Source organism: Watersipora subatra, chromosome 1 (assembly GCF_963576615.1).
Source record: "Watersipora subatra chromosome 1, tzWatSuba1.1, whole genome shotgun sequence".
Lineage (NCBI taxonomy): Eukaryota > Metazoa > Bryozoa > Gymnolaemata > Cheilostomatida > Watersiporidae > Watersipora > Watersipora subatra.
In genome coordinates this window covers 46,139,321-46,154,151 of record NC_088708.1, presented here as the reverse complement: position 1 = coordinate 46,154,151, position 14,831 = coordinate 46,139,321, and the positions used below count along the sequence as shown (strand labels likewise).

The 14,831-nt window shown below is 37.0% G+C and overlaps 1 protein-coding gene across 1 annotated transcript in view; it reads right to left on the bottom strand.

Moving 5' to 3' along the window:
* The window catches only part of LOC137385849 (bone morphogenetic protein 1-like), a 33,877-nt gene that overhangs the window by 1,378 nt on the left and 17,668 nt on the right, over nt 1–14,831 (bottom strand). The window contains exons 8-17 of the mRNA XM_068072423.1: nt 13,919–14,125; nt 12,252–12,365; nt 10,112–10,257; nt 8,834–9,029; nt 8,046–8,168; nt 6,095–6,255; nt 5,637–5,820; nt 4,633–4,886; nt 3,147–3,360; nt 80–257 (exon numbers count right to left, since the gene is read on the bottom strand). Coding sequence (XP_067928524.1) covers nt 80–257; nt 3,147–3,360; nt 4,633–4,886; nt 5,637–5,820; nt 6,095–6,255; nt 8,046–8,168; nt 8,834–9,029; nt 10,112–10,257; nt 12,252–12,365; nt 13,919–14,125 — 1,777 coding nt within the window. The remainder of the gene's footprint in view (nt 1–79; nt 258–3,146; nt 3,361–4,632; nt 4,887–5,636; nt 5,821–6,094; nt 6,256–8,045; nt 8,169–8,833; nt 9,030–10,111; nt 10,258–12,251; nt 12,366–13,918; nt 14,126–14,831) is intronic.

Sequence of the window (14,831 nt, the reverse complement as noted above, 5' to 3'; positions counted from 1 at the left end):
TTGTATTGGCAGACAGCAACCTCAGCATTTGTATTTGGCTAATCAATTTTTTTTACAAACATCAAAGACGCTTCCTTACCCGCATTCAGGTTCAGCTTCCACTTCAAATGCTATAAATTCCAGTCGAACCAGTTTATTTGTTGGTGCTTGCAAAAGCCAATCGCAGTCTTCGGTCATATCATACTGTTGGTCTCCGTATTTGGCATGAGAGTATATGGACTTTCTGGTATCGGTGGCTGTTAAACGACCTCCGCAAACTGAAAAAGTTATCGTATTAATAGTTTGCTAGAGCTGAAACTATAGCTTTGGCAGATGGAGTATGGACTGCAGATGCGATGAGTGAATGTTTATGCACCAAAGTGATTATAACTATCATATCACCAGTCACTACCACAAACACTATATTTTCCTGGGCGGTTGATCCATAAATTTGATTCATTCGCAAGACAGAAAATGCAAAAAACCTGCAAGTCAAACGAGTCTGGTTGCTCGCTAATTTTTATCAAATAATTCATGTTTGTGAAAGATGGAAACGGCACTTGCGAATGATGTGCAAAAAAATGCTGAGCTAGCTATTCCATTTGAAACACTTTTCAAGCTTGAGTCATTCCTATTTCGAAAGCGAGATAGGAGTGTGGTACCATGACCTCTAGCATACAATTTCCGTATCTTCTTTAACAGAGCCATACACTAATCCGCAACACGCGAGTGTCCATTAATACACTTACATGTATCTCAACGAGCACACAATTCCAAATTAGCATAATCCACGCAATAGAAACATAGTGTATGGTTAGCTACTGGCTGTTGGTTAATGCCATTGCGTAACAACTGGGAGTTCACTTGCGGTGAAGCTTTCCTAGCGTTGCCAAGTAAAGCTAGGATGTTACAAAGATGTTACCAAGTAAACACCATCAAATGGATAAGTTATTGACATTTAACATGATATAAGTCATCCAGCTGTCAAAATCTGTAGAGAAATGAATCAAAGCAAACCGCAGTCGAGTCTAAACTTATTCATCATTATTTCAGGACAACCGTTGGTAAAAGGGGTCTCTGCACAGCAGCAGCTGGTGGCAGTCAGGGAAAGGCTCGCTGGCCAGTCGCCCTGGAGCTAGCGCCTCCCTGCCCAAATACCTCTCTGCCCAAATACCTGTGGTCAATTGTTTTCTCCAGGTGAGACAAAGGTCACTCACCACGCCTGAGGTGAACCACTGATCAGTGAATGTAATGGCAAAATTTATTTTATTAAATTAAAATAAACAGATTTATTAAAAATCAATGTTCGTGAAACAGTAAATTCAGCAGCTCTGAGCTAGTGGCAGCCTGCTGACTTTCATTCATCATTATGCCAGTCGCAACAAGTGAACTTATGACCCCAGTTATAGCTCCAGAGCATTAGTTGAGCAGATAAATACAAGGTCATGTACCAGGTACCTGCAGACACTCTTCGCTGTGAGCAATAAATGCCAAAAATCTACCCTTTTGATTAAAATGAGACGACAACCAGTTTTTTGAACAGCTATTTCCTTTTCACATAAAAAAACTGTAGACATTTCTATAACACCTGCAAAATTAGCATGCCATACTTTACAACGATATGAACTTTTTAATAACATTTCTGTGTTGCTGTGGACATAAATAAACCAGCTATATCGCAGTTGAGATATAATATGCTGTTGCAAGCAGCTTCTATGAACAAACCTACAAGTTCAGTTTTCTCAATAAATCACTGTCAAACCAAACATGCAGTTGTGTGAATTCTTTGCATTCCAACTTGGAGTCTCATCGAAAAACAGCCCCCAAAATCTATCAAGGCTTACAAGGAGGATGTGGGTTGGTTGGCTAAAATTATGTGCTTTTTACGTTTTGTTTTTCTCATCATACACACTGATGAAATCTTGAAAACACAAGACTCAGTATTTATAAGTATTTGATACCAGTTTTGACAAACTCCACATGTGTTTCCATTGTGTGGGTGATGCAGATTTGGAGTTGTGCTCACGTTGTGTTACCAAGCGATAAGGGTTTCAATGGACATGCACATGCTGTGGATTAACTCAGGCACTTTGTTAAAAAAGATAAGGATTTCTACGCTAGCTTCTGAGTTGATGTACCTGAAACTGCTCAAATAAAAGTAGAAACAACTGAAGTGTGGAAAATGTTTAAAATGGAATAGCTTGTGCATATTTTTTGTGCGTCATCGGCAAGTTCTTTTTACATCCTTCGCAAACATGAAATGTTCAATAAAAATTTGTGCGTAATAAAACTCGTTGACTTACAGGTTTTTGCCACTCCCAACTTGCGGAGGGTGCAAACTTGTCTATTAATCGCCGCATGGAAACAGTGAAAGGAAGCTGCCTTTGCCTAATCATTAAGACTACTTATTGAGTTACGCTTCAGGTCCGACTGCGGCGATAATAAGAGCATCAGAGTTTGTATTAAGACCCTCAGCCAAATTACCAATCATGATTACTTTGCGGTACCAACCCTCAAAAGAGTTTTACCAAAAATGAAAAGATATTGATTGAAAGCGAACTGCTAAATAAAAAAGAATACTTGAAGCGATGAGGAGAAAAGGGCTCCGCCAATTTTATAGGTTATCTCTAGATACTACATCTCCTGCTAGTGCTATATACACTATGTTTCCATGAAGTGCGTCATGTGAGTTTGGAGTTGTGTTACCGTGCGAATTAAGTGTTTCTATGGACACTTGCATGATGCGGATTGACTCCGGAGCCTTGTTGAAAAAAGTTGAGGAATTGGATGCTATAAGCTTATAATAATCAATGCAGTTAGCGATGCATGTGTTAGCGACGCAGACACGTGAAACTCGATGGAGAAAGGACAACAAAAGTATTGAAAATGTTTAAAATCGAATAGCTGATGCGGTATTTTAATGCACATCATCCGCAAGTGCTGTTTCCATCATTCGCAAGCATGATGGGTTCGATAAAGTTTTGTGAATCGCAAAACTCGCTTGGCTTGCGGATTTATGCCGTTTCCATGAAGCCGTTAACTTGCGGATTAGCTCAAATTTGCGCATCATGCGAGTCATGGAAACAGAGTGATAGAGTACTTGATGTGTGTATTTGACCTTGACTTATTTGCAGACCTGGTGATATGAAGTCATTAATATTGTTTACCCGTAGAATATGTAGCCCGAAATCCTCTGCGTTGAACTGAAGCATCCGAATAGAACTCAATGTACATTTCATTTGAACTAGAGGTCAGTGGAGGGGGTTTAGAGCTGCCGCAGTATTTTCCAATAGTCATAGAACTCTTGTTAGCTCCATCGTATATCTCAACATTGTCATAGGAGCAATCCTGGTGTGGCTCTAGTTCGAACTCTTCAAATGCCTGCAGAGATATAGAAAATTTGTATTGCTCAGGGGTTTGCAAGTAGAGCGAAGTCTTTAGACAAACCAACAAGCTATGTTAGCTCTTCATACACAGGCTAATCCTTGAAAGTAGGCTAACAAGTTCTGCTAACCCTTGAACACAGGCTAATAAGTTATGCTAACCCTTGAACACGGGCTAACAATTTAGGCTACTCCTAGATACATAGACTCATGGCCTAGATATAGCTTATATGGGATATGAAAACACCTTACCAATCCAAAAGGAAACACTTTTTCAGCAGACTAGTAATTACTAAATCAACAATTATTAATTTTAATGAATTAATTACAGAAATTACAGACGACCTTTATTCATTCACATATAATATTAGAGTGAATGCATTAATTTTTGTCATTATATTGATTGCTTGCGCCATACCAAGACAACAATAATACTTCTCAATAGTGACTGCCGTTAATGTTCTGGCCACTATCCTGTTATGAGGAAATAACTCCTACTGAAAAACCACGGAGGAGGGTGACTATTTTATTGCCCTCTGAGAGATATTTTGGGAAACAACTTTAAACATCACACACAGAAAACATCGATAATCTCAGACCAGCAATCTTTACTATAATTTTTGCGATAGTAAGAGCCGTGTATGTCCAAAGCCATGGTTGAAGGTTGGGAAAAAATACCGCACCATACAGGATTTGAACCCACAATAAGGAACTTGCCCACCCATAACCCACTACCGCCTGCACCAATCATTCACTTGATGGCTTATAGAATTATTATGCATATGCTTATTTTCCCTGCTTTATTAGCACATCTGACGGTTTCTCACAGGACTACCATTACTTATGACAATCTCTCACAGCAGGCAGGACTCCCAGGGTACTAATATGGAATAAATAAACATCAGCAAAGCAGTACTCGGTTGTAAGGACATGTTGGCTCAAATGAAATTTATTTCCTGATCAACTATTTACAAGTGCAAAAACTAAATCTGAAACTACTCGTGATGCATTTCATAGCATTATGTGTAGTTTCCGATTTGTACAGAGTTGAATTTTAAACTATTCTATAGTTGCATTCTTACCTTTTACCCAAAAAGAACTTGCAAAAATCAACCTCATAAGCTATTTTAAATATGGGTGGCGTTGACTTTCTTTCGATCCGTGGTACTCGTAGATTTAAAACTGGCAACTTTGCAAATACCTCCGCAGGCCTAATTGGCATCAGACCACCTAAGCTCATTTATATGGCTTCATCATTGAACCAACATACCAGTGTAACCCTATGACCAGAGGTCACGAGGAAGTGCCAAACACAACTTTGTCTGCTCGGATAGGAGTCAGGGAAGTTGGGGCTGTGGAAGGAGCCTGTAGGTCCGGTCACCTCATGCTTGCACCCTCCCTCTTTGCAGTCATGTCTGTTTTCATGAAGAGTGAAGCCGCTATGGCACGAGCACACATAGGAACCGATGGTGTTCTTACAGACATGCTGGCAACCACCGTTACGCACGACGCACTCGTCTCTATCTGCAAACATTAAATTATATGTTTAAATTAAATGTTTTTTCTTTTCACCTAAAAATTAGCATTTGATTTTGTTTTTCTAAAATCTCCTGTTTTGAGTTTGTTTTTCTAAAATCTCCTGTTTTGAGTTTGGCATTTTTCCTTTTTAGTAGAAACAAATTTGAATTTGTTAGTATTAATTTTAGATTCAGTTTGCCAATATGCGGCTACACAAAACACTCTGAGTTAAACTATTTGCCCTGATGATATTTAGCAAATCTGAAAGCATAGAGGCATTCAAATTAGGTTTTTATATAAGATTCTGTCAGGTCATTCAAAATCATAAAAAGCTACACTCTGAGGCAGCATTAAAAGTAAAGGCAGCATTAAAGTATAATGGTTCTCTGTAATGGCTCTCAGTAAAAGTGCTGACACATATTTACTCAAATACATTAAGCGTAAAAAAATGGTTACGTTAGTAGAGCCATGGCCTACCAAAGCCAAAGCTGGTCTAGAGCACCTGATCTGCTAACAACAGGTTGGGGGTTCAACTCCCAAACAAAGTCACTGGTGGTGACAGGAAGGACATCCAACCTTAAACTGCTCTCAGCAACTAGGCATGTCTCTAGTCGTCTAGGTTCCCTTGCTACTGGACTCAGGCATGTTCAGCCAAAATCACTGAGTCGTTGTTTATGCAACAATACAGTTTAATAATCAGACACAGCTTCTGTAGAGGGCGTGCTTAATCTTCCAGAGATTGCATCATAGTCATACCTGTAAAGAAGTAGGCCTCAAAACCAGTTCGCTGAACTGTATTGTCGGAGGTAAATTCGACGAGCAGCGAATTGCCTTCTGATGTGATCGGACTTGGCTTCTTGGTACCGCAATAAACACCGTGAACAAGAGAGTCTTCCCCGATGCCCCCCTTTACCTCAACACTGTCATACTCACAGTCTTGCTGTAACAATTTACAAGAAATATTTCATCATATTGTGATACTGTTGTGCATACAAACAGAGTCATATTAAAGTCAAGTGACATCAGAATTAATTGCGTCAGCAGACAATTTGGCAGCATTGCTGCATAGACTAACATTAGCATCTCATTTGTCCAACAATCCAGCTGATCAAATGCTTACCCAAAGAAAAGCAAACTAGCTGGTTGGCGAGACGAGAATGCAGGCGTATGATTGGTCCTACAAATCAAAGCGCTTGATCGGATAATGGACTTACATTATTTCCTTCAAGGTCAAAGTAAGTGAAGTTGATGGTAATTCTGTAGCCTTCCGGAGCTACCAACTGCCAGATACATTTCTTGTTCATCGGGTACATGGATGGGAAGGAGGGAGACTTTAGTGTGCCATTCATTGCTTCAATGTAGCCACCACAAGCATCTGCAAAAACAAGTCAATACGATGATTTGATGGTTAGGAAAAAAGATTTCTTTCAAAGGGATTCGATAACTCAACCTTTAGTTTGGTAGACTGACACAATACCGACAACCTTAATCAACCTCTACACCACATTTTGGAATAATCGTGCAGTTTTATTTTGCCCCTGCCCACCTCTCATGGCGCCTCAGATTGTCAGCTAGTAACAATAATCTAATATCAGCTAAGCTAGTTAGAATTTCACCAAGTGTAGATTAAAATAAGTCACTCTACATATTGCTATATACATCTTTACCTGCAAACCTACACATTGCTGAGCCAACACTTCTGTTCATGTGCCATTCAGGTAATAATAATAAGTTAACCTTTTGCTGCTTATTATTTTGTTAATTTAGTTTTATAAGTAATTTAATTATTTAAATTTACTATTTTACTTATCTCTATATAACAAATTAATTTTGATGCTATACTTTATTTTATAAATTTTTGGATGATCGAACAATTTGAAAGAATTTTCAGGGTCTGAGATACTTGCTTCAATATGCTACACTTTTAACATAAAAAGCGTATATCGGAAGGAAATGAGTCCGTACGTAGAAAGTTTGACTGCAAATAATTTGTAATATTTATGAATTATTTATAAAATATTGCTTATTTTATCTTCTTGGCTGACTTGACTCGTAACTGACTTAAAAAAAAGTTGAGCAATGGGGTAATGCTGCCTGAAAAATTGCTCACTTTATTGACTGAAGCAAGCCGCTACAGAAACTCGAGTTTGATTGACAAAAATGACACTACAGCGATAAAGGGGCTATTTGTATCAGATATTTACTATTTTTTAATTTTTCATTACAGATGACACAAAACTACAGTTTTTACTTTGATCAGACCATTAGCATCGTTAAAAATAAAGGAGCAACTGCAATAAAAAATGCCAGCACCATAATGAAAGATATGAGGTGTCATCATATTCAATATAATTGTAGATGATATATTCAAGTCACACTGCATTGGTATTTATTGTAGAAATGGTATTATCTAAATATTTTTATACAAATCAATCAAATAAATTCCTTGAAACAAAGGCGATACTTTTGTAGACCACAGAGGTTAAGTGAAATTTGCTAAAATCAGGAGGTGACAGGCTTCAAAGACCTCGGTGATAACCTTTTTTAGGTGGCATAGACAACTCCAGTTTTAACGTGTTTCACAATCTACAGTTCTCGAACCCCTACTCAACTGTAGATAGAATTCATACAGTATCTGAAAAACAATAGTCGGAGTTCTACAAAATTTTACTAGTAGAGAAGTCAAGTTGACACAGTCATTTTGTTTAACCCTGCATGCAAGTGACTTATCGTCAAAAAACGAAGATTAGGTCTGCTTAATAAACCTGAGCAGTTTTCATGATTCCCCCAGAATTGAGTAAAGATGTCACACTAGAGAACTACATTCCTCCCTAACGCAACTTCACCACGATTAACCTTGCAAAACCCAATCACCAAGCTGATGTTTGACACAAATGTAAGGCAGAAGTCTATTCCTGTCTATGGGTAATTATATAACCCATAGCGCAACACAGCTATCAATTTTAAAGGCCACCACACCTAGCTTCAAATTCTTTTAACCCACAAGCAAACTAATCTCATTTCCATGATATTAGAGGCATTCCTCAATGAACAACGATAGGCAATAGGAACACTGGATAGAGAAACATTTAGGTCTATCAGCTAAGCATTTTGAGAATTGCCTTTTGATTATCAAGCAATTTACAACATCGCAGAGCATCTAACCTTCGCACTTCTTGCCATCCGAATGCAACTCATAGCCGATGCGACACTCACACCTGTACGATCCCAACGTGTTAATGCAGGTATGTTGACAGCCGTGATCCGATGTCTGGCACTCGTCATACTCTGTAATAAAATACTACATCAGTGCACGTGTTTTCATAAAGACATCAGAGTGCGTATCTGCTTAAGATATCTTTATGGCAAAGAATCTAGTGAATACCTTTTTCGCATTTACACAAAAAGTTAATTTTGACAGCTACAAGCAATGTATTTGGAATTGTCTATGCTGGTAATCTGTTATGAGATACCTCACTGCCTTCTCCGAGTCTGTATATAATAATAGCCATTCACTTTGGATCTGACAGCAGCCGGAATTTATAACTAAATGAGAAGCAATTAGCCTTTTCCTGTAAATGCTACTGTAAATTATGGTGAGCCTCCACAATTGATATTAAACTGCATTAGCCACTGCCAGTTTACTGCTCACAGAAATAATGCAATTTAAGAGTTGTCAGCAGTTGAACCTATTATAAGAAAATCAAGGTATTGCAGGCTAAAAAATCATAGTGTTTCTGCTATCATTAGATAATAAATTGCTTGACATATCCTTTGTTGAGAAATCTTTTTTGAAGCCTCATACCATCAAAAAATTACTGCGGACATTTTTATCACTTGAGAACATATATGGGTTAAAATGCAGTAAAGATTGTAGCAAACCGGTGTCAACATATAAAACAGTTTCAAAAGGATAGGAATATGGTTTGCTGTTTATAATAACCATCACTTACCCTTGAGGAACTTGGCTGCAAATCCTGGTTTCTGTACAGATCCGTCTGATTTAAACCTCACCCAAAGTATGTTACTAGTTGATTTAATGCCCTGAGGGATTTTGTAGCCGCAATGCTTGCCTATTACTCTCGCCTCATCGTCATATCCGTCTCGGAATTCAAGAAAGTCGTACACGCAACTATCATGGTTCTCTATCTAAAAATGGCAAAAATTGCTCTTCTGAATTAAATGGAGCATCGTAGTACTGTTGGAGAATGACGTCTTCAAAATTTAAAAACTCTGTTTCGATACAAATCCATAGAGAGATGGTGCAATGAGTAGTGCTTCAGATTTTGTGTACAAGTGAAGAAGGATCAAATCCACCCAGCAGAAAATCTTTTTTCGCATTCTACTGCTTATCTTCGTCTATTTATTTTTCAGTTTGAGCTACTATAATTAAAGTTTAGTGTAGTACTTTTAGTTTCAAGTCAACTACCACTCCTTTCTTTGTCTCCCAAAGTGACCAATGCCCAAATATTTTAGTAAAATTACTCTAAAATCGTACAAGTGCAACCGGATTACTATCATGGAGATATGTAGATTTGAGCAAGAGATGCCTGGGGATCATGAATGTTGTCAACACTGTTTAGGGTGGTTCGAACCGGGTAAGCCGGTGCTGCAATTGGCGTAAATTAGAGGATTGTTTTGAGCTTCTTTCTTTATGAAAATTAATTACTACTTTCCGTACCCAATCAAGCTGCAGAGCATAGAAATTTATGTCATTCGGTGGGCATTTAGTGTAACACTCGCTGATACAACAGTTTTAAGTTAATCAGGATTATCCAGAGTATTTAATCTTTCAAAACATTCCCAAAGGGAAATAAGATGGGATATGATTGAATGTTCTTGCATCAGCCACAACAGCTCTCTCTCTCACTCTCACTCTCTCTCTCTCTCTCTCTCTCTCACTCTCACTCTCACTCTCTCACTCTCTCACTCTCTCACTCTCTCACTCCCTTACACTCTCTCACCTAATCTCTCCCTCTCCCTCTCACCCTCCCTCTCTCTCTCTCTCTCTCTCTCACCTCAAATGACTGAAATTCAACTGCGACTGTAAAGCTCACTCTCTCTCTCTCACTCTCTCACTCTCTCACTCTCTCACTCTCCCTCACACTCTCCCTATCACCCTCTCTCCCTCCCTCCCTCCATCTCTCCCTCTCTCTCCCTTACACTCTCTCACCTAATCTCTCCCTCTCCCTCTCACCCTCCCCCTCTCTCTCTCTCTCTCTCTCTCTCACCTCAAATGACTGAAATTCAACTGCGACTGTAAAGCTCTCAGGAACTTGAATTTTCCAGATGCAGTCCTTGTTGGGTCGATAGTCGTCTGGGTAATTAGGGCTGGACAAGAAGCCTTGTTCTTTTTCGATCAAGCCTCCGCACACAGCTAAAAATTATGGGAATATTCCAAATTACAAATTAAGTTCTTGTATAACTCTTTCGCAGTAATGAGAAACCAAAATAGTATTCACCAGTAATTTTTAGAACATTCCAAAAAAATTAGCTGTTTTATTATATTAATGTTTATTTTAGATAAACATATGCGCAAATAAATTAAATCGAATATTTTTAAAAGCGAATATTTCTATTAATATTTAGTAAGGAAGTGTCAGAAAATATATGACAGAAAATCGGAACCAAAAATTTTCTGCTGACCTGCTCAGAACAGAAGTGTTATTCTGACTACTTTGTACTAAAACAACATTAAGATAGACATTGAGGTTATTGTTACAAAATGGCTCTTACATTAATAAACTAGATAAATGTATAATATATATTACTTTATTGGCAACAGTTTCATTTCAAATAGAAATGTTGTTCAAAGTATGCCATGCAACAATGATAAAATAAAAAAAAAGATAATGTATGTAATAGGTGTATCTATATATTTCTCAAAGTTTGTCACTTGTAGGGTTGATTGTCCGGCTGTAGATCTTAAAATCTGGGAATAAATATTCCATATCAAAGAAGATTCAATCTTGGACACTACCGTTCACCTGTCTGACGCCTTACCCACTAGACTACACAAATCAAACTGCTAGCTTGCCAATATAAGTCATTATATGAGAGCAAATACCTAACTGCTTTGCGTATGACGGCGGGTCGGGTCATAGCATAACGTCACGAGAAGCTGTTCGCTCACATTGTTAAACTGGTTAGTAGCAAAACTCTCACTACTTCTCATTGTTTATAAGACAAAACACTTTTCTCATGATATGTAGTTTGAAAGTTAGAATGGCAAATGTTGTTGTATGTTAAATACAAATCAATTTTCTGTCCAAAGACTTTTCCATTACCCGGGCAACGCCGGGTGGCACAGCTAGTAAATATATAATGTGTACACTATTACTTTAACTAATGGACTTTCTGTCTGACAACACATTCTCTTACAAATGAAATTTTAAAGTGAAATCTCACTGATTCTGAGTGTTATGTCTACAGGACACATTCAACCAGTGCCTACAAGTAACTAGGGAAGCTCGCATATACCATGGACCACTATTAAATGTTAATGACGAAGCTGTTCTTAGGGTGAATGTTAAACAGTGCGACTCGACATTTTCCATTATCGTAAACTAACGTTCAAATATCTTCAATATGTTTTACGTTGATCTAAAAGTCACTGACACAATATCTAAATGCAACCCTAGGAAGTCACAATTATTACTTAGCATTTCTGTAATGAGTAGCCAAACATATTTTAAGTGTTTTATTATTGCCTGTTTGAAATTCTGAAACTTGAAGACAAGTTTTCTAGATTCTATTTTTATAGTTTAGTAAAATCGCTTAATTCTAAACAGGAGTCAGTTGATGGAGCTAATTTCCACTTACATTTGCGGCCGACTGTTTGAGCCTGCGTTTAGCCTAAAGTAAACACTGCATTTTGCATATCTAAAAATTCAATTTCATTTATTGAACGCAGCCCACAAACTAGATAGAACAAAACCTTTCATGCCATTATATTCTTCAATTCGGATATGCTCATCATATACGTAAAAGTTCATGTTATCGTATTCGCTCCCAGACTATCGCATGCGCTCAGAGACTACCACATGCGCTCCCACGCTATGACCTGCATGCAAAGGCTATGGCCTATGCTCTCAGCTTGTCATATAGGCTAACATGCTACTACATGGGATCAAAGGCTTTCGTATGTGCTCCAGGCTTTAAAATATTCTCACCCGCCACTCACTCGCATTCTCACCCTCACAGACTATTACATATGCTCTCAGGCTATAACATATGCTCACAGATGACCACATGCTATCACAGGCTATGGTATATATTCACAGGCTATAACACACACTCATAGTCTATCATATATCCTGAGGGGTGTGCACGCGCAATGCGTTGCAAAACAAAGCGTTGTCCTTTTAATACCTTCATACTCGGCACTGAAGGCTGACATAACGCCTTGTGAAGATTTATATTCTATCCATAGTCGACTCTCCGAAGACACGAGCGTAGCTGGCAGGCTACTTCCACAGTACCTTCCTGACAAAATACAAAAAAGATACTATTATGACAAAGAGAATGAGGGCTATTATAATGCAGAAGTTGGCAGACATCCTTAGGGACGGGCCTTGGCTCATACGTATTCATTAGGCAAAATCCACTTCCTGCTCATTATAATGTATCATATCAAGTATCTGGGGGCCTTAGAGCAAGGCTGAGCAATCACAAAATGGCCCACTATTGCTTTCTACGATTATTATATGTTATATTAATTGTTATATTATTAAACATTTGTAAGAAAGGGTGGTTATCTTTCACAATCTTTCATTGATCAAATCTCAGATAAGGCAAGAAAGGGTAAGTGGTTGTTTACAGCCCAGAGAATCAGGGATAATCCTTTAACACAAACATCAAAGATACTCAGTGAGGTAAACAGTCAACCTTTTACTGTTAGAGAAACAGTAAAAATCTACAAACATTTTAATGCCTTCAATGTGTTTTGGCGTCTCCTCCTTCAAACTCCTGATTAAGTTTATAAGACAAGACACATTTCCATGTTCTTGAGACCTGAGCATGTTGCAAAATGAAATCAAAAAATTTATGCTATGGGTTTCCCGAAACTGATTCTTTTACGCACCAAATAAAATGAAAAAAAATTCAATGTAGAATTGGTAACTTCTCAAAAAGTATAATCTGGATGTAAAATGTAAGATGTAAAATACAGATGTGGATCCACCGTGTGACCAAATAACCATTTGGCCACACGGTGGATCCACACGGTGGTCTGGTTTAAAAAGTTCAGCATAGAAGTTAAGCTTGAAATTGTTTTGTTACCTAGTTATTTTGTTCATAGTCCGGCTTGGTAATATTTTTAATATTCCACTTTACTTTTCTTCATTGAATTGATTTTAGACAAGCACTATATATGAGAAACATGAGGTACAAAAAGGTATATTGTATTAAAGGTATATTGTATTATTATTGTATTATTGTATATTGTATTGTATTTTATATTTATATTAAAGCTATTCAAAAGATATATTGAAGATGAACTTCACAAAATTTTAGTTGATTTTATCAGAAAGTATCGATATTTTGTATCCCTTGCGATCGTTTTTTATGTTTGAGATGGTCTGACTGCCAACACGTTTCAAGATTAAAATCGATCAAACTTGATTGCGGTTGAAACGCTCAGATCAACAGAGAGTGTGATTATGACCCTATAGTTGCAAAGAGACCGACATAATAGAAATGCGTAACTATGCAACTCGAATGATATGGCCGATATCAGCTATCGCAGCAATGACAACTAGTGATGTCATTTCGCACGATGATTTTTGCGTTTTAAAAGCAATCAAGTTTTATGGATTTTAATCTTGGAACATCCTGGCAGCCAGATTACCTCAAACATCCGAAACAATCACAAATGATAAAAAATACTGACACTTTCTTGTAAAATCTCTTAAAACCTTTGTGGAAGTTCATCTGTAACGTTTCCAAAAGCCAACTGATTTTAGCAAACGATCTTAAGCAGAGAAGAAAAAGGACTACCCGAGGGAGTCAGTTTCCCACCGTGGTTACACCAGACTGACCTATAAGAGGACTAAGGCTATAGTGGCCGTCTCTGATCTCCAGGTAACTCTCTTCACAGTCTTCCCCTGGGATGTTAAGAGATGTTATGTTGAGGTAGATCTTTTCTCCGTGTGTGGCTGAGATCCTCCATTGGCAGTGCTGAACATTATTGGTAGCTGTTGGTGAAGAGAACTGGCCACTTGGCTCTTGTAAGGTTCTTCCACAAACTAAAGAAAATACAGGAAAAGCATGCTAAAATAGTTTTGAAAAAAGGGCTTTTAGCATATTTTTAGAAAAGCTAACAATGGAAGATGTAGCATACATGTGCTATTGTTATAATAGTTCAATTAATTTGTTAAAAACACAACAAAACTTTAAGTAAAATGGAACTTTGCTGACTTTCAAACTAAAGCAATAATAACATAATATTGCTTGTAATATAATATAATATTGCTTGTAATATAATATTGCTTATAATATAATATTGCTTGTAATATAATATAATATTGCTTGTAATATAATATTGCTTGTAATATAATATTGCTTATAATATAATATAATATTGCTTGTGATATAATATAATATTGCTTGTAATATAATATAATAATGCTTGTAATATAATATAATATTGCTTGTAATATAATATTGCTTGTAATATAACATAATATTGCTTGTAATATAATATTGCTTGTAATATAATATTGCTTGTAATATAGTATAATGTTGCTTGTAATATAATATAATATTGCTTGTAATATAATATAATATTGCTTGTAATATAATATTGCTTGTAATATAACATAATATTGCTTGTAATATAATATTGCTTGTAATATAATATTGCTTGTAATATAATATAATATTGCTTGTAATATAATATAATAAGGCTTGTAATATAATATTGCTTGTAATATAATATAATATTGCTTGTAA